This window comes from Eurypyga helias, unplaced genomic scaffold, assembly GCF_000690775.1.
Source record: "Eurypyga helias isolate BGI_N326 unplaced genomic scaffold, ASM69077v1 scaffold31492, whole genome shotgun sequence".
Taxonomy (NCBI): Eukaryota; Metazoa; Chordata; class Aves; order Eurypygiformes; family Eurypygidae; genus Eurypyga; species Eurypyga helias.
The window spans coordinates 1-25,629 of record NW_010234701.1 but is presented as its reverse complement, the minus strand read 5'-3'; the positions used below and the strand labels follow the sequence as shown (position 1 = coordinate 25,629).

General features: G+C 43.8%; 1 protein-coding gene across 1 annotated transcript in view; it reads left to right on the top strand.

Annotated features, from left to right (window-relative positions):
* The window catches only part of PITPNM3 (PITPNM family member 3), a 79,502-nt gene extending 56,495 nt beyond the window's left edge, over nt 1-23,007 (top strand). Inside the window, exons 9-19 of the mRNA XM_010146528.1 lie at nt 1,966-2,135; nt 8,700-8,870; nt 12,025-12,219; nt 12,901-13,049; nt 15,384-15,500; nt 16,179-16,295; nt 19,557-19,705; nt 20,365-20,514; nt 21,357-21,540; nt 21,933-22,061; nt 22,450-23,007. Coding sequence (XP_010144830.1) covers nt 1,966-2,135; nt 8,700-8,870; nt 12,025-12,219; nt 12,901-13,049; nt 15,384-15,500; nt 16,179-16,295; nt 19,557-19,705; nt 20,365-20,514; nt 21,357-21,540; nt 21,933-22,061; nt 22,450-22,758 — 1,840 coding nt within the window. The 3' untranslated portion in view covers nt 22,759-23,007. The remainder of the gene's footprint in view (nt 1-1,965; nt 2,136-8,699; nt 8,871-12,024; nt 12,220-12,900; nt 13,050-15,383; nt 15,501-16,178; nt 16,296-19,556; nt 19,706-20,364; nt 20,515-21,356; nt 21,541-21,932; nt 22,062-22,449) is intronic.
* Nucleotides 23,008-25,629: the final 2,622 nt, after the last annotated feature.

Here is a 25,629-nt window from a genome sequence, read left to right as displayed (position 1 = left end):
TCCTCTGTTCATCATCTTGCTTCCTTTATTTCACTGAGAGTGATGCAGAGGGAGAAGTCTTATTTGTGTTGAAGTTTCAGTTCTTCCACAGTTGAGTGTAGTGCAGACTTACCACTGTGCTCTGCTTCAAGTCCGGCAGTTTTGGTAGTAGCAGTTTAAGGTAATTTTATTTTCTTGTTTTGACTGAATGTACTTTGCTTTCGTTGACTTTCCTACTTTTTATTTTCAAACCACTGGGTTTTCTGGATATCGATACGTTGTAAGTGTCTTCCCTCTGAGGCAGAGTAGTTGTTTTTTGCTTGTCTGCAGCTGAAAGATGAGGATTTTTTTAGTCAGTCACTTTTAGGTCCTTGTATAGGAGTACTGTGTTTAAACACAGTGTTTGCTTGTGTAAAGCACTTAGGACTTGGGGGATAAATAGGATAATTAGAAGACAGAGATAACAGTTTTCTTCCAAGCCTTTTTCCATGCCCTGTGTACCTGTGATTTTAAACTGAAAGCTTTACATGAAGCTGTACTTCAGCAAGCAGATAGAAAAATGTTACCTTCCATTCGCATTTTGGACTCCTCAAATTTTAAGCTGTTGCTAAGTTATTGAGGAATATTTGAAAAACAGAGGCCTAAATATGGCAGAAAAATGCCCTGGTAAGTAAAGAAGAGGGGGGAAAAAAATCACAAACCAAACCGTGTCATCCTCTGACCCACCCTGTAGGTAGAGAGACTCTAAGCCTTTGGTTTTCTGCCTGTGAGATTTGTGTAAGATCATTAAGACCTTTTTTTCCCCCATGAGCTTATTTAATGCCATTTACATGTGGTGTGTCAGTGTGAGTAATGAGGTTACAGATTGCTCTTTCGCACAGAAACGTCCTTGTCCTGCACGCTGCGGTTGTGTTTGTGTGTCACTTGTGCGTTCTGTCCGCGTGCTGCTGGCACTCCTAACTGCTGTGCCGTGACGGATTGAGTTCTGGGCTTTCTTCATCTCCACCCTAAGCGGGGTCCTAAGCTTGGTCCCTGGGCTTTCAGTTTGTAACCTCAGGTTATAAATTGAGAATGGGTTCTCAGATTGAGAGAGAGGCCTTCTGTCTTGGCCTGGTTTGAGACCAGTCTTCAGGATTTCTGGATTCTGATCCTGCTTGGCCACTGATGCAGAGCGTAGTGTGCAGATAACTCACGAGGGCTTCAGTTAACTCTGGTTGAAGTCAGCATGGTCAGCATCTCTCAGGCAGGCTCTGCACGCTCTGGAGGCATGTGCTGCTCTCTCATGATGGATGGCAGGTGTATGTGCTATTTTTCTGCTTCTAAATGTAGTTACTCCGTCTCCAGCAGAACTGGATGAGGAGTGACTCTTTGTCAGCGAGGGATAGGTGATCTGTATTTACCCAAAGCATGTGTGGCATATGAAGTAAATGAAAGAGTTTAAATCACTTAAAAGATTAAAAGCTATCTATAAGCTTTTATTTATTAATTTTTATTTTATTTATTAATTTTAACCTGTAATAAGTAGTTGAAAAGTAGTGAAATTCTAGTTCGTAGCCCAGAGGAGCTTTTTGTGTACCCACGTAACGTACTTTCTGACTGTACCTTTTAATACGATCGTCCTTATACAATTTGAGCAGGTTAGAATTGGTAGCGGAAGTTTCAGAACACGCTTACATACGTGTGTGCTGCTAAAAGGGAAGAGAGGTAACCTTAAGCGTTCAAAGTCCTTGCGTAACTTAGCAGTAAGTATTCTGTAGAATAACTGTAGAAAACTTGCATGCTGCAGGTGGTAAGCTTATGGGATAGCTGCCCTGGAAATCATGACAAGTGTCTGCTGTACTGCAGTATCTGTCTACGGTTTAAGGCATGTTGCTTGGATCTCGATGCAGGTGCTGGCGCTTGCGAAGCAGCCTGTTTTGGGAATGGATTTTTTTTCTCTGGATGCCCTCTTCATTCATGTTGAATCAGTGCATTTTCTTTGCTCAGCATCCACTCAAGTGTGTTGAAAGATGGTGCAGACTTTCCTCCTGTGAATTCCAGTCTCTCAGAAGTAAACCTGGGCCGATTTGAATTCGAGGTGTCTGATTTCTTCCTCTTTGGATCGCCGCTTGGCTTGGTGCTGGCCATGAGGAGTACTGTTCTGCCTGGCCTGGATGGTAAGCTCTTTCTGGGGTAGAATGCAGGCTGCTTAATGAGCTTTGTAAACTGAGAGACTCATATGAAAGGAGGTAAATAAAGGAGCCTGGTTGAAGGCTGGGGAATGCGGTAAGTTTCTTCCTCTGAAAGACGAGGGTGTTAGTGTAGGTAGATGCTGAGGTGATGGGGGTTGTTCTGGGGGTGTCACTGCTCAGCCGTTTACTGTGGTGTGTCTTTTGCTCTGCTGTTAATCACACATTCCATGTCATACAACATGAAGCTTACACCTCATCAAGGATCAGTCCTTGAAAAAAGTACCAAGAATAACATCTGTGCATGGTTCAGCATTGCTACTCATTCACATCTGGCTTCATGGGTAAATTTGGCCCCCAGGTGTGTTGGCTGTGGGCCATTTTTTCTTCTGTGGTGGCAGAGCCCAGTGATCAGGCATATGCAGGATTTTTTTGTTTTATTTCTAAATACATCTGGATTTTTTCCGTTAAAGTTAATTTCACCTTTAAAAATTCAGTGTTTTGCCTCTTTGCATTGTATGAGGTTTGGATAGCACAGCATCTTCATAGGAAATGATATGTTCATGAATCAGATGAGGGAGAAAAATCAGTTGTAATAGTGAAAAGAGACAACAATTCAGTTCTCCCAGTTTTTTCCTTCTCAATTTATAGGCTTTTGAGTAATGTCATTTGACTGAATTTTCAAAGTCACATTTAATTGCAGGAATAAAGTGGAATGTAATATAAACTGAAAATTATTCTACCTGCCATAATCTAAAAAAATAACCAAACCCAAGTCTTTCAGAGCTTTTAGAAATCTGGTTGTATTTTTTTGAAGTTCCATGGACTTAAAAGAGAGCATAATTAAACTCCAATTTTGCATTTCATTTCTCATATTTGCAGTACTCAGTTTTGTTAAAAAAAAAAAAACCAAACACACAACAACAACAAAACACAAACTAAAGCTCAGCTAACGGAAATGGGAATTCATATATATTTTCCCATAAACTGAAGCTTTTTGCTTCTGTGGAAGAGGTGTCAGGGAAACGAACAATCATTACATAGGTGACGGCTGGCTTTGAAAACTGCACTGCAATTTGCTTTGCTGTCTTTGAGATTTCTTTACAAGGTTAGCAGCACTTCTGAAGATGGTGGGAGTTTTCCATGGGGGTTTGGGGCAGGGAGCTGAGGGCTTTTTTTTGTAGGACTTCATGTGGAAAAACTTGACGGTGTTAATTTGCGTGCATGCGTTCCAATTCTTTGAGATAGAATTTGTGTGTTTGCAAGATGTCGTGGTTTCCATTTAATGAATCAGAATGGACACACTTACTCGGGAATCACATCTGAAATAGAGCATGGATCTGCATCATTCGATACCTTTTTAGGGTCTTTGAGGACAAATGCTGCTTAGCAAGTGCCAGGTACTGCACACTAAGGAGGAAGTGCTGGTCAGCAGTAGACATTAACACATCTTTTCCTACAGCCAGTGGTGGCTGTCAGCAGTTGCCTGTGTGTGGTAAGCCCTCCCATCAGCCAGTCCTGATGAGCACAGATGAAACTCATGTTCCACTTCAAGGGAATGTACGCATGTATTGAAAATGTGTGAAAATTCAATGGAATTACGGCTTTTTGCAAGAGGGATTGCTCTGAAGAGATACCGTTCTTCTGTGTAATTCTCCTTGCGATTTGAAAGTCTTCCCTTGAACACTGTGCTGCATATGAAAACATTTGTGTGTTCAAAAGTGTGACAATTACGTTTAAAAGTCATCGTTGGCCTTATAAATGTGCCCTTTAGAAGTAATGTTTCATTCACAGAGCTGCCTTCCTGAAACCTTGTATTGTGAAGTGGGATCACTGGGACAGGGAAAGCTCTGCAAGTTGATCATAACCTTCCCCTGTCTGCAATCCAGGCAGAGCATGAACAAGGTAAAAATGAGGCTACTGGGATTTGGCTCAGGTGGTAATTTAAACAACAAAGTGCCTTACTGTATTTTGACTGTTTTGTATGAAGCCGTAAGGCTGTTTTGAACTTGAAACTCATCTGTGTTCCTGGGGAAGGCTGCAAGGCAACAGGAGAAAAGAGACAGCTTTGCCCTGACGGGTAAGAAGGAAATTTCTGAAGGTTACCACGACTGTGATGGCCGTATGTGCTTGCCAGTTACTGATGAGAACGTGTCAGTACAGAGAAGGTACAGTGTCTCCAGGTTCTGATAGCATCCTTCAGCAAGATGTCTGAGAGGTGGCCTATGGACAGGGAAACAGATACAACTGGGGCAAGATAGAATGTGTCTGTTCCACAGTTTTCCACTTGCTACAGGAATCTAAAGGAAGTTCTTCTGCACCGCAAGTGTTCCCCTTACCAGTTTGGAGAAATGAATGTACTACACAGTGACATTTTTATCTTTAGATACGGGAAAGCAAAGAACAAACACAACTTCTGAGTCCTTCTGTAAGTATTTTGGTGGCAGCTCTGGGCACAGATCAAAGCTCCCGTCTCATATTTAAGTTTATAGTGGGTGAATGAGAGAACTGTAAAGAATTGGGATTAGGTAGAGATGGATGCCAAATTGCATTGCTTAAATACTGGATTGGGACTGTATATTTCTAAACTCTCTAGAAAATAGTCCTTCTTTCCCCAGTCTCAACTTTGGTACCCTCCAGACACTTGAACAGGAAAATTTCATGTTAATTTCTAGTATCTTAAGTTATTTTGTTCAAATTAGCTCTTACTTCCATCCTCCTGGTATCCTGCAGGGAGCATGCTTTGAGAGCAGCTCAGCTGGCTGGCATTTCCAACATATTCCAAGGTGAGCAGAGCCTGCTTGAAGCCTTAGTCTTTAGAGGTACATATGATAAGAGAATCCCGGTTCAGGGTGGTGATTGTGGTGCGGTTGAGAGGAAGACAAATTGAAACCTATCCTGCAGACAGCTGGAAGTTAGGTGAGAAGAGTCAGGTGCCCTTTTTACTGGAAAGAAAGGTAGAAAGCTGTTTGGAAATGTGAGAAATACATGGATGTTCAGGATGTTTTTCTTTATTTGTTTTGTTAGAGTCAGCTTTTAAAATAAAAGGGAAGAAAATTATGCCCAGAGGTTCTGTCTTCCTCTGAACAGATGCATTTTGTTGTGGTTTACTTTCTGAATATTTATATATCTTTACACTAATAAGAGTGTGGCTGAAACCAAATCTTCATTCCAATTTTTTATGTCCTTGCCAAATCCCTTTTAATTCTCTTCTGTCAAATATTCTGTTGGTCCCTTAGTGCTTCCTTCACAGTTCTTCTGGTTACCCTCTAGCACTCTCTTCTGTGGTCCCCCACTGCCTACTCTCAGTTCTTATTTTCTAAGGTAGGGATCATTTGTGTGTGTCTGCCGGGGTCTTCCACGCTGTGTGTGGATTATCTTTGGAAAAGGATTGCTACCCTATGAAGATGTCAGTGATTTTTAGAATTCCGAATATATCAGGAGCATGTAGTTAATCTGCAAACGGCACTGTTCTGCCTTAGGGTGGTTGTGCTGGTGGGGTGTTCTGCACCTGCCCTCAGTGATCAGGGTGGGAGCGAAAACCGCTAAATGCCACCAGAGTAGGAACTAATCTCCTCTGGAAGCTGATACGCTCTGTTCCTTTGCCAGGTTGGAAGAGGGGTATGAAAACAGCTGATAACTCACAGGACATGTTTTCTGGTTGCCACTAATCGGCCCTATGCTGACAACTTTCACAACCCTGCTGTTTGCGTTCCTGGCTTTCTTCGTCTCTCTCTGACTTCTGTGGCTATCAGAAGGCAGACGTACGGAAAAAGTTCCTGTACAAGAAGTATAAGAAGGTGCAATTAGGCAACTGATTTAATTACATTAAACATTTCCTTTATGTTTGGCTCTGACAGTTAATATTAAGCATGGCAAGAAAAGAAGGAACAAACCGGTGCACTGCCCACTAGGGAAGTAAGCTCTGCTTTAGTAGGATTAATAGCCACTGTACTGCTATACTTTATAAACACTAGATCCCTAAATGCATGCATCAAAGTTGCAGCTTCCCAAAATATGGTTTTAATTATAATGCAGCACAGTGCTTTACCTCACAGGGCATATTTCACACTCCTGGGGCTCTGCAAGAGAATTATACTTTTCCTTGCAAAGAATGACTTTCCGCTGTGCTAAAATGCTCTCACCCAGGTGACCTGTTTCCATTTTTTCTGGCAAATACTAAGAGCAAACTACAGGTTGAGGCAAGCCTTCAAAAGTAGTCTTGTATCGTTGCAGTCTTGCCAGTGTTTCCCTTCTGCTTCTCTTGTGATGGAATTACCTGGACATACGTGGTAGAATTTACTCCATTTTCATTGCACAATAAGCTGATGGGCATGTTTCATACCCTATGTGGAGAGTATGTTAAGAAAAAAGGTTACTTGATAGGGGTTCCCAAACAACTGTGGAAAGGTACTTAAGAGAAGAATCTCACAGGCCTGTAGTTTTTGTGTATGGCTGGCTTAATGGTGGGAAAGGGACAAAGGTGGTGTGAAGCTCCTATTTATTTGATAGTGGGAAAGGGAAAAGGTTCTATAGTGTCCTCAACAAGCAGTTGTCTTATCTCCCACTTTTTTTTTTCATCTGCTGCCAGGTGTGCTGAATGATGTACAGAGCCATCCTTTCTAGAAAAATCACCATACAGCAGACATCAAAAGTTGGGTTTTGTTATCCTGCAGCTGGAAACCTGGGAATTGCCACAATCTTAAACTGACTTACAGAGAGAGCTTGGGGAAAAAAACAACCCACAAAGCTTCAGTTAATGCCCCCAAAGACACCCACATTGTTCACCTTATGAGTATTGACATCTTCATGACATGAAGATTAGTCTCCTAGGCAGTTTGGCACAGAGTGAATGCCATAAAGTGCTCCCCATGAAGATGATTCGTCTTCATACTCAAAGTGTATTGAGAAAGTTGTTACTAAGTTAAACAAAAAGAGAATTGTCTTACTAGTTTGAGAAAAACCATTGTGTGCCTGTGCTGTAGCATTTATAGAACAAACATTCTTGTAGAACAGAACAAAACAAAGTCTTGCTCTGACCTGCTTATGGCAATGCTGCTATTACAACTCAGTATCGATTTTCGAAGCTTACAACTTGGTAACATCGACATAGTCTATATCAAGATTTGTCCCTACATAACATTAATAGCAGCAAGCACCAGATCATGGATTTTGAGAGTCCCGCCAACAACATGGAAAGCGCTTGAGAAAACCTATGAGAATGTAGTGTTTTCTGACGTAGCTCTTAGTGACTCTCTGTGACTGCAGCAGAGGAAGATGTACAGCGTCAAATTTGCTCATTTTAGTTTTGCTTATGTACAAATACCTCGACTGTCGCTCTTGAAAATGAGAGAGAACCTAAGTAGGTTTGCTTTTGGTTTGGTTTAAATTCCATGATGGGTGCTCTGGTGAGAGATGTCCCTTAGGATAGACTCCATTAGATCTAATATTCCATGACACCCTATATTAAAACTCTTGACATCTTTGCTCCTGGTTTCCAGTTACGCATGTGTTTGGCTTGTGCATGGGAACAGTGCTGTGCCAAACATGTAATCTAAGGAAAAACATACATGTTACCAGGCTTTTGTTATCACAAGGAAATAGTCATTCTGTTGAAAGAATCTTTAGGGTTTATCAAACGGCAGGTTTGAAAATGTGTCTTATTTCCATGAACATCATGGGGAGCAGACAATATTCCCAGATATATTTTATGAATACTTTAGTCATTCCTTTACTCCTTTAGCTAATAAACTGACTGTTGGAACACGTAATGCAGTGCTATACAAACCTTACTAAGTTTAATGAGCCCATAATGAATTGATTTGCTCGCGCCAGCAAGTTTCAGTGTGATCAGTTGGTGTTGTGAGAAGTGACTACACTGGCCATGTTACAGACCTCAGTTGTCTCATGTGATCACCCATCTGAGTAGAAGTTATGCTTCAGTGCTGTGTGTTTAGCCAAAAGAATGCTTTATTAGCTGAGTAAGTGATGTTTAGATTTGCATTTACAGTTGCAGCCCAAAAGCCTCAGGAGCTGCACACCTTCAGCAAGAATCATGCACACCACTTTGCTGAACAGTATGACAAATCTCATTTCTCTGCATCAGCTTCCATAAGCTGACTCGAGACGCTGCAGTGCTTTCTGTCACCTACCTGCTCCTGCTGTCACCTAGATTTAAGTCCTCTGGATGTAACAGGCCCATCAAATCATTTTGCTGGTAAACATTTGAAGTGCTGAACATCGTAGCTGTAATGCTTAAAGATGTATTTACAAGATTTTTAAACTTCTTTTTCCTTCCCTACTTCTGTTTCTCTGTCTGGTCTTCACGTCTGCTACTTGCCTGCATCTCAAACCGTAATGTTCTGTAAACTCCTTCACAGTTAAGCATCCCCTGCGTATGAAATAGCAAACAATGTAGTGACATTTCTTGTGGCCAGAGGTATGTTAGTCTGGAGTTTGCCACAGCCCGTATTAACCATGTTTCTGTAGAGATTCCTTGAAAATTGTAAAGGAGCAATACTGAACTCTCTCTCTGTCTCACTCTCATCCAAGTATGCCAGGTCCGCCCAGCCTGCAGCCAAGTGTACAGTTTCTTTCACTCTGCTGACCCATCTGCCTGCAGACTTGAACCGTTGCTGGAGGAAAGATTCCATCTCCTGCCTCCATCCAGTGTCCCGCGGTACCAGAGATACCCATTAGGGGATGGAAGATCTCACCAGCTAGGTACAGTGCCTGTCTTCACAGCTCTCCTTACCTGTCGTTCTCTTAACTATTTGCACCTTACACTGCTGACATGCAGAAAGGGTAATCTGGGACAGAACGGCACAGGCATATTTAGCAAGTGTGGAACCACAGAAGATTACCAAGAAAAAATGATTCTTACTTACGAGCTTTGTGATGGTAGTTGTGTTAGAGAGGGGCTGGAAGGTGAAAACCACTGCTTTACTTGTCGTGTCCCTTGCAAACCTCCATGTCTTTGACTATTGTTTAAACAATTTGTTTTTACAATTAGTTGACCTTTGCCTAGGTCTTCAGTTAAGAGTTTGGTCACTTTTGTTGGCTTATTGTGGATCTGTGCTAGGACAAACCAGAGCACTGGGTAAATTGTATCAGTGGAGGTTTAGATTAGATATTAGGAAAAACTTCTTTACTGAAAGAGTGGTCAGGCACTGGAACAGGCTGCCCAGGGAAGTGGTGGAGTCACCATCCCTGGAGGTGTTCAAGGAACGTGTAGACGTGACTCTTGAGTGCATGGTCTAGTGGGTACGGTAGTGTTGGGCTGGTGGTTGGACTGGATGATCTTACAGGTCTTTTCCAACCTTAGTGATTCAGTGAATTGTCTTTTGATTGCTCTTTTTCTAGGTAGGCTACTAAACAATAGTTGTGTTGGGTAATCATAGAATCATAGAATGGTTAGGGTTGGAAGGGACCTTTAAAGATCATCTAGTTCCAACCCCCCTGCCATGGGCAGGGACACCTTGCACTAGACCAGGTTGCTCAAAGCCACATCCAGCCTGGCCTTGGACCCTCCTTTAGATAACGGGTTTAGGAAGAATGGTTCCCTTAGCCTGCTTTTCAAGTTGAAAACCTTGCGTTGGTGCGTTTTACCAGCTTTGTTGTGCTAAAGTAAACCCTTCAGATAGAGATTCTTCAAGCAGAGGCTTTGTAAGTGATTTGGGAAAAACTTCCTGAGTTTGTCCCTGGGTCAGAAGATTCCCCTACAGAGGATGTAAATCTGGAAACCCTGTCTGTTGGATGTATTACAAAATAAAAACTCCTGGGTGCTAATGGTCAGCAAATGTTCCATGGTATCATTTTGTAGTTAAGCCTCTGTGCCTAATTAAATCATTGCTGTGCTTTACACCTACACTGCGTTACAATTCAATGAATGTGAAATCCTCCCATTTAAATGCAGGTGCTTTGAGATCCTTTTGGAATTTAAGGGTCTTCATTCACACAGGATTAATTCTAGTGACTGTATGATATCTTTTCCTTAATACCTGGGCTTGTGAAAGTCTTTCTTAAAATGAGAGCCTTCATGGTGTCAACTGGAATGGTAGTTTACTAATCAATTATGACGAGACCTATTTGCAGCAAACTCTTTAATTTTTTTCTTTTTAGGCACTGCCCAAACCAGCCTTTTCTGATAATCTTTCATGTCATTAAACTATCTCATTCCCTGTTCATTTTGTCATAAGAACTGATGATCAAAATAAGAATGGTTCTATTGTCTGCCTGACATTCTTAATAGATGCCTCTGTGGAAAAAAATTCTGATCTGGAAGCTGTATGAAAAAAAATTTACTACTGGAAGAGAATTTTACTGTATGATTCCTAGAAATGGTTCAGCACTAACACAAGCTGGAGAACATGATGAAAACTGGGGGGGATTTCTCTAGCTGTCTTTCAGTTCTTGCCAATCAGATGAAGCTCCTGGAGCCAGCTGCTCTGTGCATACGATTTATCTTGGAGTGCTTAGTTTATCAAACTTACTTTTTCCACTGACATTCAGGAAACATCTAAGAATTAAGTGTCAGGACTTAGAGCAGGGCACAGGTGTATCTAGATTGCCTTTTGCTCCCAGCGGGCATCAATACGCATATAATATTCCTCATCTTGTGAGGTAAGTAATAGGAAAGCAGCACTGGATTTTCCTTTCAGTGGTCTGCGATGGAGTCTATATAGTTTGCCTGAGACAAGAGAGGTAATAAAATCATCCTTCCATTCTTTTCACCTCCATCAAGCTTTCCTGTAGCCACACACAGCTTTCCCTGCTGCATGGCGTTAACAAGATTCCCTTGAAAGAACCCTAAATTGCAGTTTCTGTAATGAAAACTCAAAGCACATGTTCCCATGGAAACTACAATTGAGCATATTCTGTCCAAACTACATACCCATCACAAAGTGTCAGAATTTGTTTCTCTGATTCAGTTGCAGGGCAGCTCCTAGTGTTGTCTCGTGCAGTTACTCAGGCTTATGTCAATACACGAACCTTTGTAGCCACGTCTGCTCTTTGGAGGGAAGGAGATCGTAGGGAGCTATTCCTTTTCGTTTCATGGTGATGTGCTTTATCAGTTCTGATCGTCTGTAGACACTTAGGGTTCCAGTCTATTTTTTTTAAGGAATGGTGTCCTTCAAAGCAGCAACCTGTGTTCCCCATTGAGGTGTTCTTTCCACTGGGATGTTTGTGATGTGCACTTTGCTGTGTATCTGTCTCTCAGAGGAGGTTCTGTCTTTCTAGTTACAGGAGGGATTTGCAGGCTGCTTCAAGCAAAATTATCAGTAATGCTTTTATTGAAATGCACATCTGTTCTTTCATGTTTCAGAACACCTCAGGAGGAGGGCTGTGTTTTGTTTCATTAAGCAGAGGGGGTATCCACGGCCAAGAGCTTTGTCAGAGCGGCATGAATAAATGAGAATTCTGTACCATTTGGGAACACGCAAACCAGTAGATAACCTTGCTGAAGGTTCTCCTTCTAAAGTCATTTTGCTCATGGCAGGAAGAGGACAAGAGAGATATCACAGACTCCCAGTACTGTGTAGCTTAGAGAATGGGTTTAAAATGGATAGGGTTGAGTGTGAAGTAAGACGGTCTCCCAACATCACTCGCCAGATGGGAAGTTCTTGAACAGAAGCACCCAGCTGCCATTGCATTTTGATGGCAGTAGGGCGTGCTTTCTCCATTATGTTGCGCCATCTCGTGCTGTCCTCCTCGCTCTGAAGGAGTCATCCATGGTCATTAAATCTGATACTATTCAGGAAAACGCTCATTAGCCCTGTATTAAAAAAAAAATAAATACACACACTAGTTTCAAAGCCATATGGTTCTTCCCATTGTTTGGGGTTTTTTTGATTATTTTCATTTCTCTAACCTGCAGGTGATGCTATCCACAACCACAGTGCTGTGTTCCTTGAGAACAGCTCTTTGAACATACCTTTCTCCCAGGAGAGTCCTGGATCTCCAAACGCATCTGGTCAACCACAAGGAAAAACAAGAAAGTTGAGCTTGGCCAGCACAAGCAGTGAAAACTCAGGGTCAACAGAAAGCTTGCCATCAGCATACCTCACCAACAGTGAGTGACGCCTGGTGCCATGTGCTGGCTGCTATGACAGCCCTTCCCTCCACATTCTTTCAGTGGAAAAGTTTATTGTTAAAAGGAAAATCACCTGCTTGGAAATCTGGGGAGAATGAGAACAGCCTAAGTTGCTGCAACTTTAAGTCACCCACTTCAGCTTCATCTTCTGTTTGTAATTAAATAGATAAAGTAATACAAGTCAAGGCACAATTTTATATTAAGGTGTCACTCATAAATAGTCACTAAGGGTTGCATACTAACAGGGGTTCAGAAGCATGTTCCGGGCATGAAGAAATGTAGATGCAAAAGATGTTACCCATGATGAAAAGTGCTATAAATCATTGAATTGTCCTGTTATGGCCCATAGTAAGATATCAATATTCTGTTCACTACTTGGGAAGCATTTGCAATTCTCACTCTATAACACGATCATAAAAGTACTGGTCTTTCACTGTACGTTTTCTGTGCCCTAGGAAGCAATGGGAATCACACTGAGGTGACTTTCTGCTTCCCAGTAAAACTATTTATATTGCAGACATGTAAGTGATGATGCAGCCAATGAAAATGGTACTTTCACGTTTGACAGATGCCTTTAACAGACTGTAAATGTCAAGATTTAAAAAAAATCAGGAGATACCGTATAGAAATGTGATGCTATTTTGTTTGGCTGTTTTGTAGTTGCTGCGAAGTGGTGGGGAACAAAACGCATAGATTATGCCTTGTATTGTCCAGATGTGCTGACAGCCTTTCCAACTGTGGCCCTGCCGCATCTCTTCCATGCCAGCTACTGGGAGTCAACAGATGTTGTGGCCTTCATTCTAAGACAGGTCATTGATCTCTTTGTTTTTTCTCTCTGCAGTGAATAACCTTGTGATTGTTAATTGCATCTTCCAAGGGTGATCAGTCTTTTACTCCTTAGTTCAGGGAGATGGTTAAGTGTGGTTGCATCACATACAGCTGGATGTAGGAATGACAGATGCAGATTTATTGGAGCGGTGACGGGGATAGTGAGCCCACCATTAACCCTGCTGGCCCGTGTTCTTACTGCTGACTGTGTGACTGGGGACAATGCACTCTCATGCATGCCTTATTCACCGCTCCCGTGCCCCACATCAGTATAACCCTGTGTTTTGCATTCACTTCCTCCTAGTTTTGAAGGCTATCTCCAGCCTTAGTTATGTATTTCCCTACTAAATATCAAATTATTAGCCTGCATTTGATAATAAGCCAGCAGTTTGAAAGCACTGCTCCCATAAGAAAAATCAAGTCTTTCCTGTAACTATTCTACAGTATTTTGAGGCATTGTGTGCACTGTGTCCTCAGAATTCATTTCTGAGTCATATGACGGGTCTCTCTTTCCTACCTTGACAGTAATTAGACAGCAGCTCGCAGTGACTTAGGCATAACGCAGTGCTCTGACCTCTAAACAAAGTGATGAGGCTGAGAAATCTCACCTGGGGTTAAAAAAAAGTAAAGTGGTGTTCAAGTGAACCCCACAGGGTAAGTGTCCCTCGAGAACCCAAAGTGACCCTCACCCAAAAGCCAGTCACAAGCAGTGTAATTTGGATTAACCCAAGAATCAGTGTGGTTTTTACCTCCAGTGAATGATAAAACAGCTGCTGCCAGGCAAATAGTAGAGAGAATAGTGTAGGAAAACTGCATTGTGACTTTTTCATTAAATCACTGTAGCAGATGTCGGTGTGCCTGCCTCTCTTGCCACTTCTTTTAGCTGCCACCTCCTGCTCCCAGTGCTGGTGTCAATGGCGTCGGTTCCCTCGAGGCTCACCTGGTAGGTCACGGGAATGGAAGCACAGTGGCTGAGCTCCCTCCAGTCCCGAAGTGCTGCTCAGTTACGCTCAGCAGTTGTAGCGAGCCCCCGTCTTTGGCTGGCTGTGAGCAGAGCGTACGGCAGACAGACGGGCCGGTAACCAGACCACTTGCGGAATTTTTGATGGCCGTTTTTAATTGATGAAGTTCTAAGAGTCCTTCAACCTCTTGCTGTCGTTGCAGGGCATCCTTCAGTACATCTGATGCCAGTCCAAATGTATCCTTAAGCAATGCAGCATTTTAAAATCTAATTTATAAAACTGTGTTTATGACTAGCATCACCATAATCAGGGCAAAGCAAAAATTGCTGAAGAATTTTTCCATGAACAAGAAAAGTCTCCAGAACAAGAATCTTATTTGAGATGCTCATCCCGAAGTAGAGGAGAGGTTTCTGCTGGAAGTTACAGGATGCAAATGCCTGTTTTTTCTGTTCAAGGACCCTAGATAATTGCACATAGATGTTTCTCCTCTCCTTTGCAGCTATCTTGCAGCTTGTCACCTCTCTCGGGATGTTTTTTGCCTTGAATCCATCAGAACATTCTCCTATCTTTCCTTTCAAATGCCTCCCTGAGCCCAGTTGACTGTTAGCAACCATTCCAGCCTTATTCTACTTGTTATCTCTGTGCATTCGTATCCCGTTGCATTGTTGTGTCTTCCCTAGCCTTGTACGTGCGTTACACCGTTCAGGATTCAGTAAGCCCTTCAAGCATTGGGAACATGCAGTATGTGAGCTTACAGCACTACATAAAGGACTGGTTATTTCCAGCATACTTTTGACATTCTGCCTTTGCTGGGGGTCGTGGCTCCTGAATGCTTTGTGGGCACATATATTTCCTGCACATGACCTGCAGCAAATAGAAATTAGGCCAATTTGTTAAAAAACACACTGACTTCTTAGCATTACTGGGATTTGTTGCAAGCCAGCGGCTTTGCTAAGGCTGAATGCAGGGGGATTTTACACAAGGGACTTCATATGAAACATCTTTCAAAATGATGCTAGGCCATTCTTCCAGAGAGGGCACCCAGGGTGGAAAACTTTAGCACAGAAACCCAGCTGTTCGACTTGAGTCATTTTCTGAGAGCTTGTGAAAAGACAGACTCAAACTATTTTTCATTCAAAGCGAAGCAGCCTCGCACTATCCATGATCCCAGAGTGCAACCCAAATTTCAGTAAGATGGGGCTTGGGGTTTCAGTTGACACCAGGTGTAAGCTACGGATTCGGGAATCTGTGAGTGTCGTTCAGCTGGGGCAGCAGCGTACTTCCCCTGTCTTTGCCAAGTATCGGGACTCCCCAGGCCGCGTCCTGTTTATTAAAATATGAATATAATTTCAGGTGATGAGGTATGAAAACGTCAATTTCAAGGAAAATGACAACCTGGATCCAGCAATGCTAAGTCCATCCAATCCACGAGAAAAATGGCTACGCAAAAGGACACATGTCAAATTGAGAGTAAGTATAAATCTGAATATATATGGTAGCGATAGAACTTGGGTTTGGCAGCAATTTCAATGGAGTTTGGTCTCCCAAAGCATGGGTTTACACAGCTGAGTAGTACTGAAGAGTGAAAACTGCTAACATAATCCAGGGGCAGACAACTTAGCAGTTAGGGAATAGGAACAATATCTGTTTGGTTTATCACTACATATTGGGCGAAAGGGTATTTCTTTCTCCAAATAACGGAGGGGCCTTAAGCTTCAGTTAAGCAAAGAGGTAGTTGTTCTGTTTTCTTATGTGCTAGTTGAATACATAATTAAAGAAAATAAGATTTCCTTCATTCTTCAGATGCCACTTCCGCTTAAAATGTCAGTTAAGATGCGTGTGTCTCACAGAGTCGTGTGAATCTGTCACTTGAACTGACAGATAATTGGCAGCCCCTTAAATGTTATCTCTTTTTTGGTCATCTTGAGTGTTCTCTCTATAGAAAGTCTGTTCAGGAACCCACCATTACCAGAAACCTGGCTCCAGCTGAAATAGGAGTGCAGTGTTTGGTAGGTGCTCTGCGGTGTGCTGTGACGTACCTCAGACGCGCTGTCCGGTTCTGGGTCACCGTTCGTAATGACGTGAGAGGGACAGTGGCCTCCTTACAGAAGCAAACACTACCCTTCCCACCTTCTGCTCTTATTTCAGAATGTGACTGCTAATCACCGAGCGAATGACATCATTGCAGCAGAAGATGGCCCTCAGGTGCTAGTCGGGCGCTTCATGTATGGACCGCTGGACATGGTCGCCTTGACAGGCGAGAAGGTACAGTCTGAGTCATCCACTTCCTGATTTTAGTGGAACCAGTTCCTTTTCACTAGAAACAGTTGTTGAACATGCGTGGTACCACAGAAAGCCTTACAGTGAGGGGACGTATGTCACTGGCCCCCCCGCCACTTCGGCAAAATATGCTGAAAATGGGATTTCTTGATAGCTGACCTTTTTCCCAGCTCTCATCCTTCTTCAGTGATGCTGGCCATCTCCTGTTAATGAGTGTGCTGTGTAGCGATTTCTGGTTGTACCACCTGCTGGAGACAATTAACTTCTTAAGCAAGGGGCAAAAATTAACTCCATCTCAGCCAGACCCAGCTGGCACCACAGGGCTTCATAGTGGTCCCGTGAAGAACACCGAAATGGTATGGTTCCAAGGCTTCATGATTTCCTCTTCGTGCCATTTCTCAAATGTAAGTTCAAAGCGTCGCTTAAATGAATCCGTGTATCGGATTGCGTCGAAGGTCTGCAGTTAGGTCTGCAATTAGTCAGGGGGACTGCGGATCAGAGCTGTGTGTGTAAGGAATCTCCTGGCAGGCCTCGGTTGTGCCTGTATCCCAGCGACGCCTCGGGTCGAAAGCTGGACACTCCTGTAACTGGTACAGGGCAGAAAATGAAGAAACTGTTTTTACCACAAACACATGGAATCTGTCCAAGGAAAGGCAACCCCTCTGCCACCCTCCCTAGTGGGAATTAGAGCAGGGGAAGGATTTTTATCAATTAGCAGCGTGCCCTGCAGATAGTTGAAGTGTTAGCTTGCGTATGCCGGGTGAGCCTCATCTGCTCTGTCAGTTCAGGGTGCTGACCTCAGCAGGCAGGAAATGTTCCTCGAGCCTCATCTGCTTCGGGTGGCTCCTGTTGAGGCACAGCAGAGTAGTGATAGTGGGCGTGAGGCCATCTGGCCAAGACAAGGAGATAGGAGCTTAAGCTTTGCTGAGAGTCTCTGCCAGTCGTAGCCTCTCATGCTCCCATGGGACTGGCCACCTAGGTAATCTCAGCCACAGTCTGGGGACCTCTTAGAAAATGTTAATTAACCTGAAGTGGGCTTGACTTGCCAGTTTTTACTGAGACGGGTCAGTCCTGGAGAACCACCTTTGATTTCCTAAGGATTCCTAAAATGGGTCTGTTGGGCTTCCTCCAGTTTTGTCACCTGGACTCATTTTACCCTGGTTCTTTTACTGAGATGAATTGGGGTTGGTAAAAAAGAAAACATACTCAGCATTTTAGCGTGCAAATGCAAACTAGGCTGAAGATACATTTCAGCATTTCACTGCTTTTCCTGAGGTCAGAGGTGTCTCCTATGTAGGTTATTGTGTGCTGGCTGATTGCCTTGAAGTCATATTCCCATTTCAGAAGGCTGGAGGTGAGCAATATGCTGTGTTTCTACAGGGGGAAAACAGATTCATACCGTGCTTGAGTAGTGACTCGAATCCTGTCATTAAAATATCTCAAAAGAAATTGCTAAGTAAAAATATTATTACTAATTATTGCACTGGGAAGAATTCCATACTCTGATGAATTACTGACAGTTGTCAGGGATTTCAAAACTAACAGAAATACTCTATTTTTTTTGCACTTGTATGTTGTCCCTCCAACATCTCAAGTAACTTTACGTAAAAGAATATATTTCATAATCTCTTGCTGTGGAGAGGGAACACTGAGGCAGAACCGTGCAGTGACCACAGACGTCAGAATGCTGTTTAGTAGCTTTCACACTGATGTTGATAAAAGGAATGTTGATCTGAAAGGGCTGTCGTTGAGCAGATTTTTCAGAATGCCCAAGGCAGACTTAAAAACTATTTTTCTGAACCACACATACACACCCCACCCCCATCGTTAATGGCTTAACTTGAGAACATTTATTAAAGGAGAAACTACAAGGCAAGAACAGAGTGGCTGAATAAAACCAATTTGGAAGTGTGGCTCTCAAAGACAAAATCTTTTGCAGGTTGGAAGGAAGTTTAATTTTCCCCTAGCAAATCATAAGAATGTTTTCCCCAACCCTCTCTCCACTAATGGTGCATTTGGAAGTTGGAAATTTGGTCTCAGTTAGGGTGCATAGGAAAGCTTTCTCCTGCTTTCACCATCCAAGACTTTAAAGAGGCAGTTGGTACACTTCTGCACTCAGCCTGCGAATGCACTTTGCAGGCAAAAAGCAGAGGAAAGGAGTAAACCCGTTTTTTGGTCCTGGTAACAACTTCTGGCTCAGCAATACCTGTCACTTCTTCCCTTGCACCAAAGCTCATCCCTTAGAAGAAGTCAGTTCTGAATTTCATCCATTCAGAATAAATTTAGTGTTATTTATAGTTACATCCCAATGTCCTGTAACATCACTGCGTCCAGGAAGAGCGCGTCTGCGGGGTTATCAAGGATACCCACACCACAGCGTGATCTTAGCTGAGCTGGCAGATCTGCTGGAGTGCCTGCCTGCATGCTGAGCGCTGGAGAATTCCACAGAAACCTTCCGTGCCTAAATTTTGTAAAAAGTGAGTACAGAAGGAAAGCTTGGCAGACACCTCCCTCAGACTTACTGACGTACTTATTACCAAAAAGTGCCAGTTCAAGTCCGACAAAGTATCCCCTCCAATACCTGAAGGGGCTACAAGGAAGCTGGGGGGGACTTTTCACAAGGGCCTGTAGTGACAGGACAAGGGGTAACGGGTTTAAATTCAAAGTGGGGAGGTTTAGTGTAGATGTCAGGAAGAAGTTCTTCCCGGAGAGGGTGGGGAGCACTGGGACAGGTTGCCCAGAGAAGCTGTGGATGCCCCATCCCTGGAAGTGTCCAAGGCCAGGCTGGAAGAGGCTTGGAGCAACCTGGTCTAGTGGAAGGGGTCCCTGCCCATGGCAGGGGGGGGGACTGGATGATCTTTAAGGGCCCTTCCAACCCAAACCGTTCTGTGATTCTATGATTCTATTTCATACACTTTGTGTTAATTTTGATGAAATATTTCAGTTGAAGAAAACCATATTGGTGTAACCTTTTGGGAAAAATATCTTGATAATTGGAAGTGTTTAGTGCAGTGCTGAGTGCTTTAACTAACAAAGGCAGTAAGCTGTTTAGTGTGCGTTAGGAAGCATTTTCTGGTGGAGAGGACCCTCTGTGAAGTTCTGACTGAGTTTTCCATCAAGCTTCCTTGTAAGCTTTTAGCACAAGCCATCGCTGGAGATACTGATGTGACACGGGCCTGGCGGGCCTTGCAAACAGGGGGGTGTTGCCTCCCATCCCAGAAGTTAACTGTTCTCTTGGCTCTGCAGGTTGATATCTTCATCATGACTGAGCCGTCTTCGGGTAGGTGGGTGTACTTTGACACGGAGATATCCAACAGCAGCGGCCGCGTATCCTACAACATACCCACAGAGAAGAGACTGAGAGTTGGTGTGTATCCCGTCAAAATGGTGGTCAGGTAATAGCTCCGAGCTGGACCTACAGCTGCGATGGCTGGTTCTGATCAGGAGGACAGCGAGGTGTCTAAGACTGAAGGGTGTGCAGAGGGAGATTTTGGCCAGTTAGTTACCTTTTCGTGATCCTGTCACTGCGGTGTCAGCGTAGATTTGAAGCAGTGATCATCTGGCCGGTTTGGGGGTGCCCAGGCTTTATCCCTACTGCAACACAAATCCTCGGTGCAGTTTAATGTAGGAGCACTTGGTCTTAGGGAATGTGGGGACTGGATGACTGTGATCAGTCGTCTTGTGGCATGAATGTATGGCTTGGGATATCTTCCAGCCCATTCATTGTCTTTTCCTCCCATTCTCCTCCCCATCCCACTGGGGAGGAGGGAGGTGAGTGAGCGGCTGCATGGTGCTTGGTTTCTGGCTGAGGTTAAACTATAGCAATATGCATGTGATTTCTTGTTAAAGTCAACTTCCAAATTTCTCTTTGGAAAGCTGTTTCCTAAAAGTGTACGTTTTCATTGCCCCATATAGGACTGAAATCAGAAGTCCTATTTGACAGCGATGTTTGAAGCTGTGGATCCATCCAGATCTAATTTCAGGTCTTAACTAAAATGTGCAGGAAATTCTGACATTTTGCTTTTTAAATGTATTTATTGCTTTGACTCTGCAGAGGAGACCAGAGCAGTGCCACCAGCTACCTGACTGTGCTTCCCCGAGGAATGGAATGTGTTGTGTTCAGCATTGACGGCTCCTTTGCAGCAAGTGTTTCAATTATGGGAAGTGACCCCAAAGTCCGAGCTGGGGCCGTTGATGTGGTCAGGTAAGTGCGGCTTGCACACTCCACTTCCTAAATCTCTGACTTCCCTGTTTGAACACAATAGGAAGGAAGAGGCAGGATAGTTTTGGGGTGTTTTTTTTACTAAATAAACAACAATTCTTTAAAGGCCAGGTTTCTTGGTTTGCTTGGACAGCAGGTCTGCCTGATTTTCAGAGGAATCTTAGAAAGCTGTGGTTTACTTTCAAATTTGTAGTTTAAGTTGCCTAAAGATTAAAAGTTGCTTCTTGGGAATATGCCCTTAAGTGTGTGCAGTGAATTAATAACGATTCCATGTGTTACTGAGATTAGCTGAGAGTGTATTTTGTGCTTCACTTGAAATAAGGACATATTTCTATTCAAAAATATCAAATGCCATGAATGCAAGAGGGTTTTTTGACGGAAAAATTAAAAAGCCTTTAATTGCAAGCCTGTTCATGTCACACTGTACAGCTCTCATTTTGGAACTTGCCTGGGAATGGAGGAATGTCAGTTTTCAAGGTTTTCACTCCTTAGGGCTGAAATGGCAGGAAATCTCATTAAAGGTTTCAAAGGTAGCAGGACTTGACATGTAGCAAGGCCTGTTCAAAATACATTTTTAAATAGCTCTCATATTTTCTATAACATTATATAAGTATTTCTCTTTCATCCCTCTGTCTCCCCCAAGATGCAGACATTATTACTTAATTCCTTGATGGGAGCAGAGAGTTAGGCATGCTGCTTCCCACTGGTTGAAGGGTAATCCCTGACTTCTTCCTGGGTCTGTGCTGACTAAAGAAATGCTGACGTGACCTGTGGGTATTGTTTCTCTTTTGACACCTACGTAATTCACCTGCTGTGTCTGGCAGGCATTGGCAAGACTTGGGATACCTGATTATCTATATCACTGGCCGTCCAGATATGCAAAAACAGCGTGTGGTGTCATGGCTGTCTCAACACAACTTCCCGCAGGGGATGATCTTCTTCTCCGACGGACTTGTTCATGACCCGCTGCGACAGAAGACCATTTTTCTCCGGAATCTCATGCAAGAGGTACTAGAAACCTGTGTATGGCCTTAAAGCCTTTCCCCAGAGAATGTCATTTAGTGAAATTAGAGATCTCCCTTTTGAACAGTAAATCCCACTGGCCATCAGAAAGTCTTTTTGCCATTTCTTTTCTGACTTTTTAAAGAGCAAAGGAGGCTGGTAAAACGTCCAAAGGGGCCTCCTCCTATGACAAATAAACACATGACCTGCTTGTCCTTTCCTGTGTGCATATCGGTAGTTCTGGCTGGCATGCAGGCAGGCAGATTTAGCTCTCTGGGGTTTACAGGGTGAAGCTGTTAACAATGAACCCATCTGCTGCTTCATTGCCAGACAAGCGCCATCCTTGTAGTGCACGGTGTTCAATAGAGCGTTCACTTTGGAAGTAATGTTTGTTTCAGTGCCACATCAAAATCTGTGCCGCGTACGGTTCCATGAAGGATATTTCTGTGTACAGTGTCTTGGCTCTGTCGCCATCCCAGATCTACATAGTTGGACGATCAACAAAGAAATACCAGGCACAGTGTCAAGTAAGTAACTCTTGCTGCTCCATGGGCAAGGCGGCGGGGGAGCAAGGAGGTGCATGCATGCGGATGCACGCGGAAGCACGCAGGCACACGTTGCGGAGAGAAAGAGCGCAGGCTGTTCAGAGAAAGAAGTGCAGTTTTGGTTTCAGATGAGCCATTTGCTGGCCAAGTGAGCAGGAAGGAGAATCAAGCAGTCGTAGGTTGTGTGTGCACCCCGTACTGCCGATTGACAAAATGGAACAGGGTGCTGGGAAAAAAGTGTGGGGAGAGGAGTGTTAGTGCTCTGTAAGGGTCTGACTGGGATGCCAGAGGTAGGCGCTCAACTCCCCACGGAGCTCCGACATCAAGGCAGCAGTAACTGGTCACTCCCTTTCTTTCCTTCCAATTTCAGTTCCTCAGCGAAGGTTATGCAGCCCACTTGGCCTCGCTGGAGTTCAGTCTCCATTCACGACCCAAAAAGAACAACTCTCGGATGATCTTAAGGAAAGGCAGCTTTGGCCTCCACTCCCAGCCTGAGTTTTTGCGCAAGAGGAACCACCTCCGCAGGACTATGTCTGTGCAGCAGCCCGACCCGCCTTCTGCAAACCCCAAGCCAGAGCGTGCCCAGAGCCAGCCCGAATCAGACAAAGATCACGACAGGCATTTGCCCTCCATTGCTTGGGTTCGAGGTGGAGTTCACAAATTCGAATCTGTCCCCTAGGAAGTTGGGAATCCAGACCTTGGGTGCAGCCCATGAAACTTACAGGCATGCCTCAAAGATAATACTTAGGCAGCTTCAAACTAAGAGATGTAGAGGGGAACCTGTACCTCGGAGTCTTCCCTGCTCTGGAATCTGCTTTCTTACACCAACTGGGGAACTTGCAGTTTGTTCCTCTCGACGTGTTTATTGGGAAATTTTAAAACGATCTAAAACTATCGCAAGTGCTCCGAACATCAAAGCAACAGGAAACATCTTTGATTGCTTTCACAACAGATATAATAAAACGTGCAATAAGAGAAAGAGCTGTAACAAGCTGATTTTACTCAGAAGGAGGGTTGTGGTGTCAGCTAACTAGCTGCACCCAAACCAGTACAAACAGCAGGGCCCACAGGTTACAGAGAAGGTTTACACCTGAAATGGTAAATAGTTGTATCTGTTTCCACTCCACTTTCGATGAAGTGATACACTTGCAAGGGAAGCAGAGGTGGGAGCTACAGTCAGGTGGTCAGGATTCCTACAGCAAGATGCTTTTTGGGTGCCTTAAGCCCAAGATTTCCTTTCGGCTTACAGTGTTGGCCAACAGACCCCAGCATGGGCACTCGTGTTTGTGTGAGGTGCTGGACAGCAAGTAGATGGGAGAACTCCACTTACGAACCAAATCATTAGAACTTCATGTTAGAAATAAGTGTCTGCCATAGTTTGAAGCAGTTAGTGTTGCTGTGTACAAAGTAATGTGCAAGTGTACAAAGATCACACTGTTTCGTGGAACTTGGTGACTGTGCAAAATGTGTGGACTACTCTGAGTAAGCTGATGGCTCTGACCATCTCAGCCCGATGGACAGACCCCAGGATGGTAAGCTAAAGGGAGCCCTTTTCCGAAGGGATCCATGGACTTCAGAGCAATCACTTTTTTCAGTATTCTAACTAGAATCTTTACACTGGAGGAGGGAAACAGTAATGGGATTCCTATGAGTATGTGGTTTACCTTCTCATGCTTTATAGCAACTGCTGTGTTAAAACAAGCTGTAGCACTCAGAATCACAGCATTTGAGCTTCAAAGAATGCACGTGCCAAATTACAGGTGCCGAATAGATGTTTTCCTACTGATTTAAATTTCTCTTGGGTCTCTCAGTGAATTTACCAGAAGTAAAATGTGTGAAATTTTCCCTAAGTGGTAATATTTCTGAAGTGTTGTAGCAGTTTGCAGATTCTTCATGCAGATACTTCCACTGCACTAAGTTCATTGAGAGAACTTTCATGACTGAACCGAAGCATGTGTTAACACCTGCGATGAAGCTACAAGTGCACGTAAAAAAACCTTTTCTTTAAAGGTTAAAACCAGACTATGGACACAGAAAGCTTGAAGTCAGTAGGAGATTTTCAGGTTGGTTGGTTGGTTTGTTTTTAATTTCAGGGCGTTGAGGTGGAGAGGGTGTCGTGCCTTTCCCCCATGCCAACCCTTACTTTCCGGTTTTCCTAGTCTGTAGCTAAACCAGAAAAAGAGCCTCTCACCAAGTCTGTTGGTTAATGATCTTGAAAGCTGACATGTAAAACAAGGAAGAAATGCCATGGAAAACTATTAAGACAGTGCAGAAGTAAACCAAGTCTCTACTCACCCAAAAGTTTCAGTGTGCCTTTTGGAAAGGCGGAAAAGCAGCTGATACATGCAGATCCCTGATCATTTATTTTTCTTAGGCATTACATGGCAAGGTTGTCAGTTACCTATTTCAAACTTCCTGAAAGATCTCTGGTACATCAGTAATTTGGTTTTTATAATGCTTCCTTTAAGGGAGGGGGTAATCTTTGCTGCAGATGAGGGAAGGTACTGGAAGCTTGGTAGCTCACACTAACTGGAAGCAGGTACTAACTGGGGGGGCTGAGTTTTTAAGCTCTGTTGCCAAGTCAGCCAGCTACGTGAAAGATACCCACAAACTACACTGAAGCAGTCTTCAGGTTTACAGCTGCTTTCCCAGTTACATCACACCTCGTTCTTTAACCCACAGACTTGAAGGAATTATTCTGTCTTGTCTTGGCTGAGCGTGCGCATTAATTCTCATCACACAGTCCCTTTCTCCTGCCCTCTGCAGCTGGGAGATGGCACAGCTACACCAGGCCCCCCAGTCAGCTCACCACTCGCGTGCTCCTGCTTGTTAGCTGTAACTAGGCGTGGGAATCCAGGCTTGAGAGGGCGGGACTCAAATTTTAAATGTGCTGAGGGGCCCTAAAAGCAACATTGGTGCATCAGGAAGTCCTTTTTAAGCACTGGGCGTTGTGTAGCGTGTCCTCTGACAGTAACTGCTGTTCCTGCTGCAGAGTTCAATGTTGCTGTAGCCATCTACCTCTACCATCCAGGAGACTCCAAAATCTGTTTTTTGCTTTAAATTGCTGTAGTAGAAAGGCCTCTTCCTTTCAAAGGAGGGTTGCGTGTGTAATTCTGTACTAACGGTACTAGCGTCTGTGCACAAGGTTGGAGAAATCTCCTGGGTTGTTAAGGTCTGTCTGTGCCTCTTGCAGACACAATGTCATTTTGCAGGGTACGTGTGATGGAAACTCTGATTTTGTGGATTTCTGTTAATCAGTGGGTCACCTTTACAGTAGTCACTGGGCTAAGAATATTATGATCTAATAGTAGTAAATCCAGCACGTGTGTGTGTGTGTGGTGTAGAGTGGTGACAGTGTCAACGTCCCTACAGGTGGTATCGAAATCAAGCTGAAAATATTTTCCCTCCTTTTATTTCCTGCAATATATGAGAGCTCATGTGGCCTCTGCGTCATTCCAGCCCTGCCTGCTGCTCAGGGACAGGACGGTTCATCCTGTGCTCCCGTGCCTCCCGCTGAGCGCTGCGGCACGCAGCGATGCCGGCGGGCGCC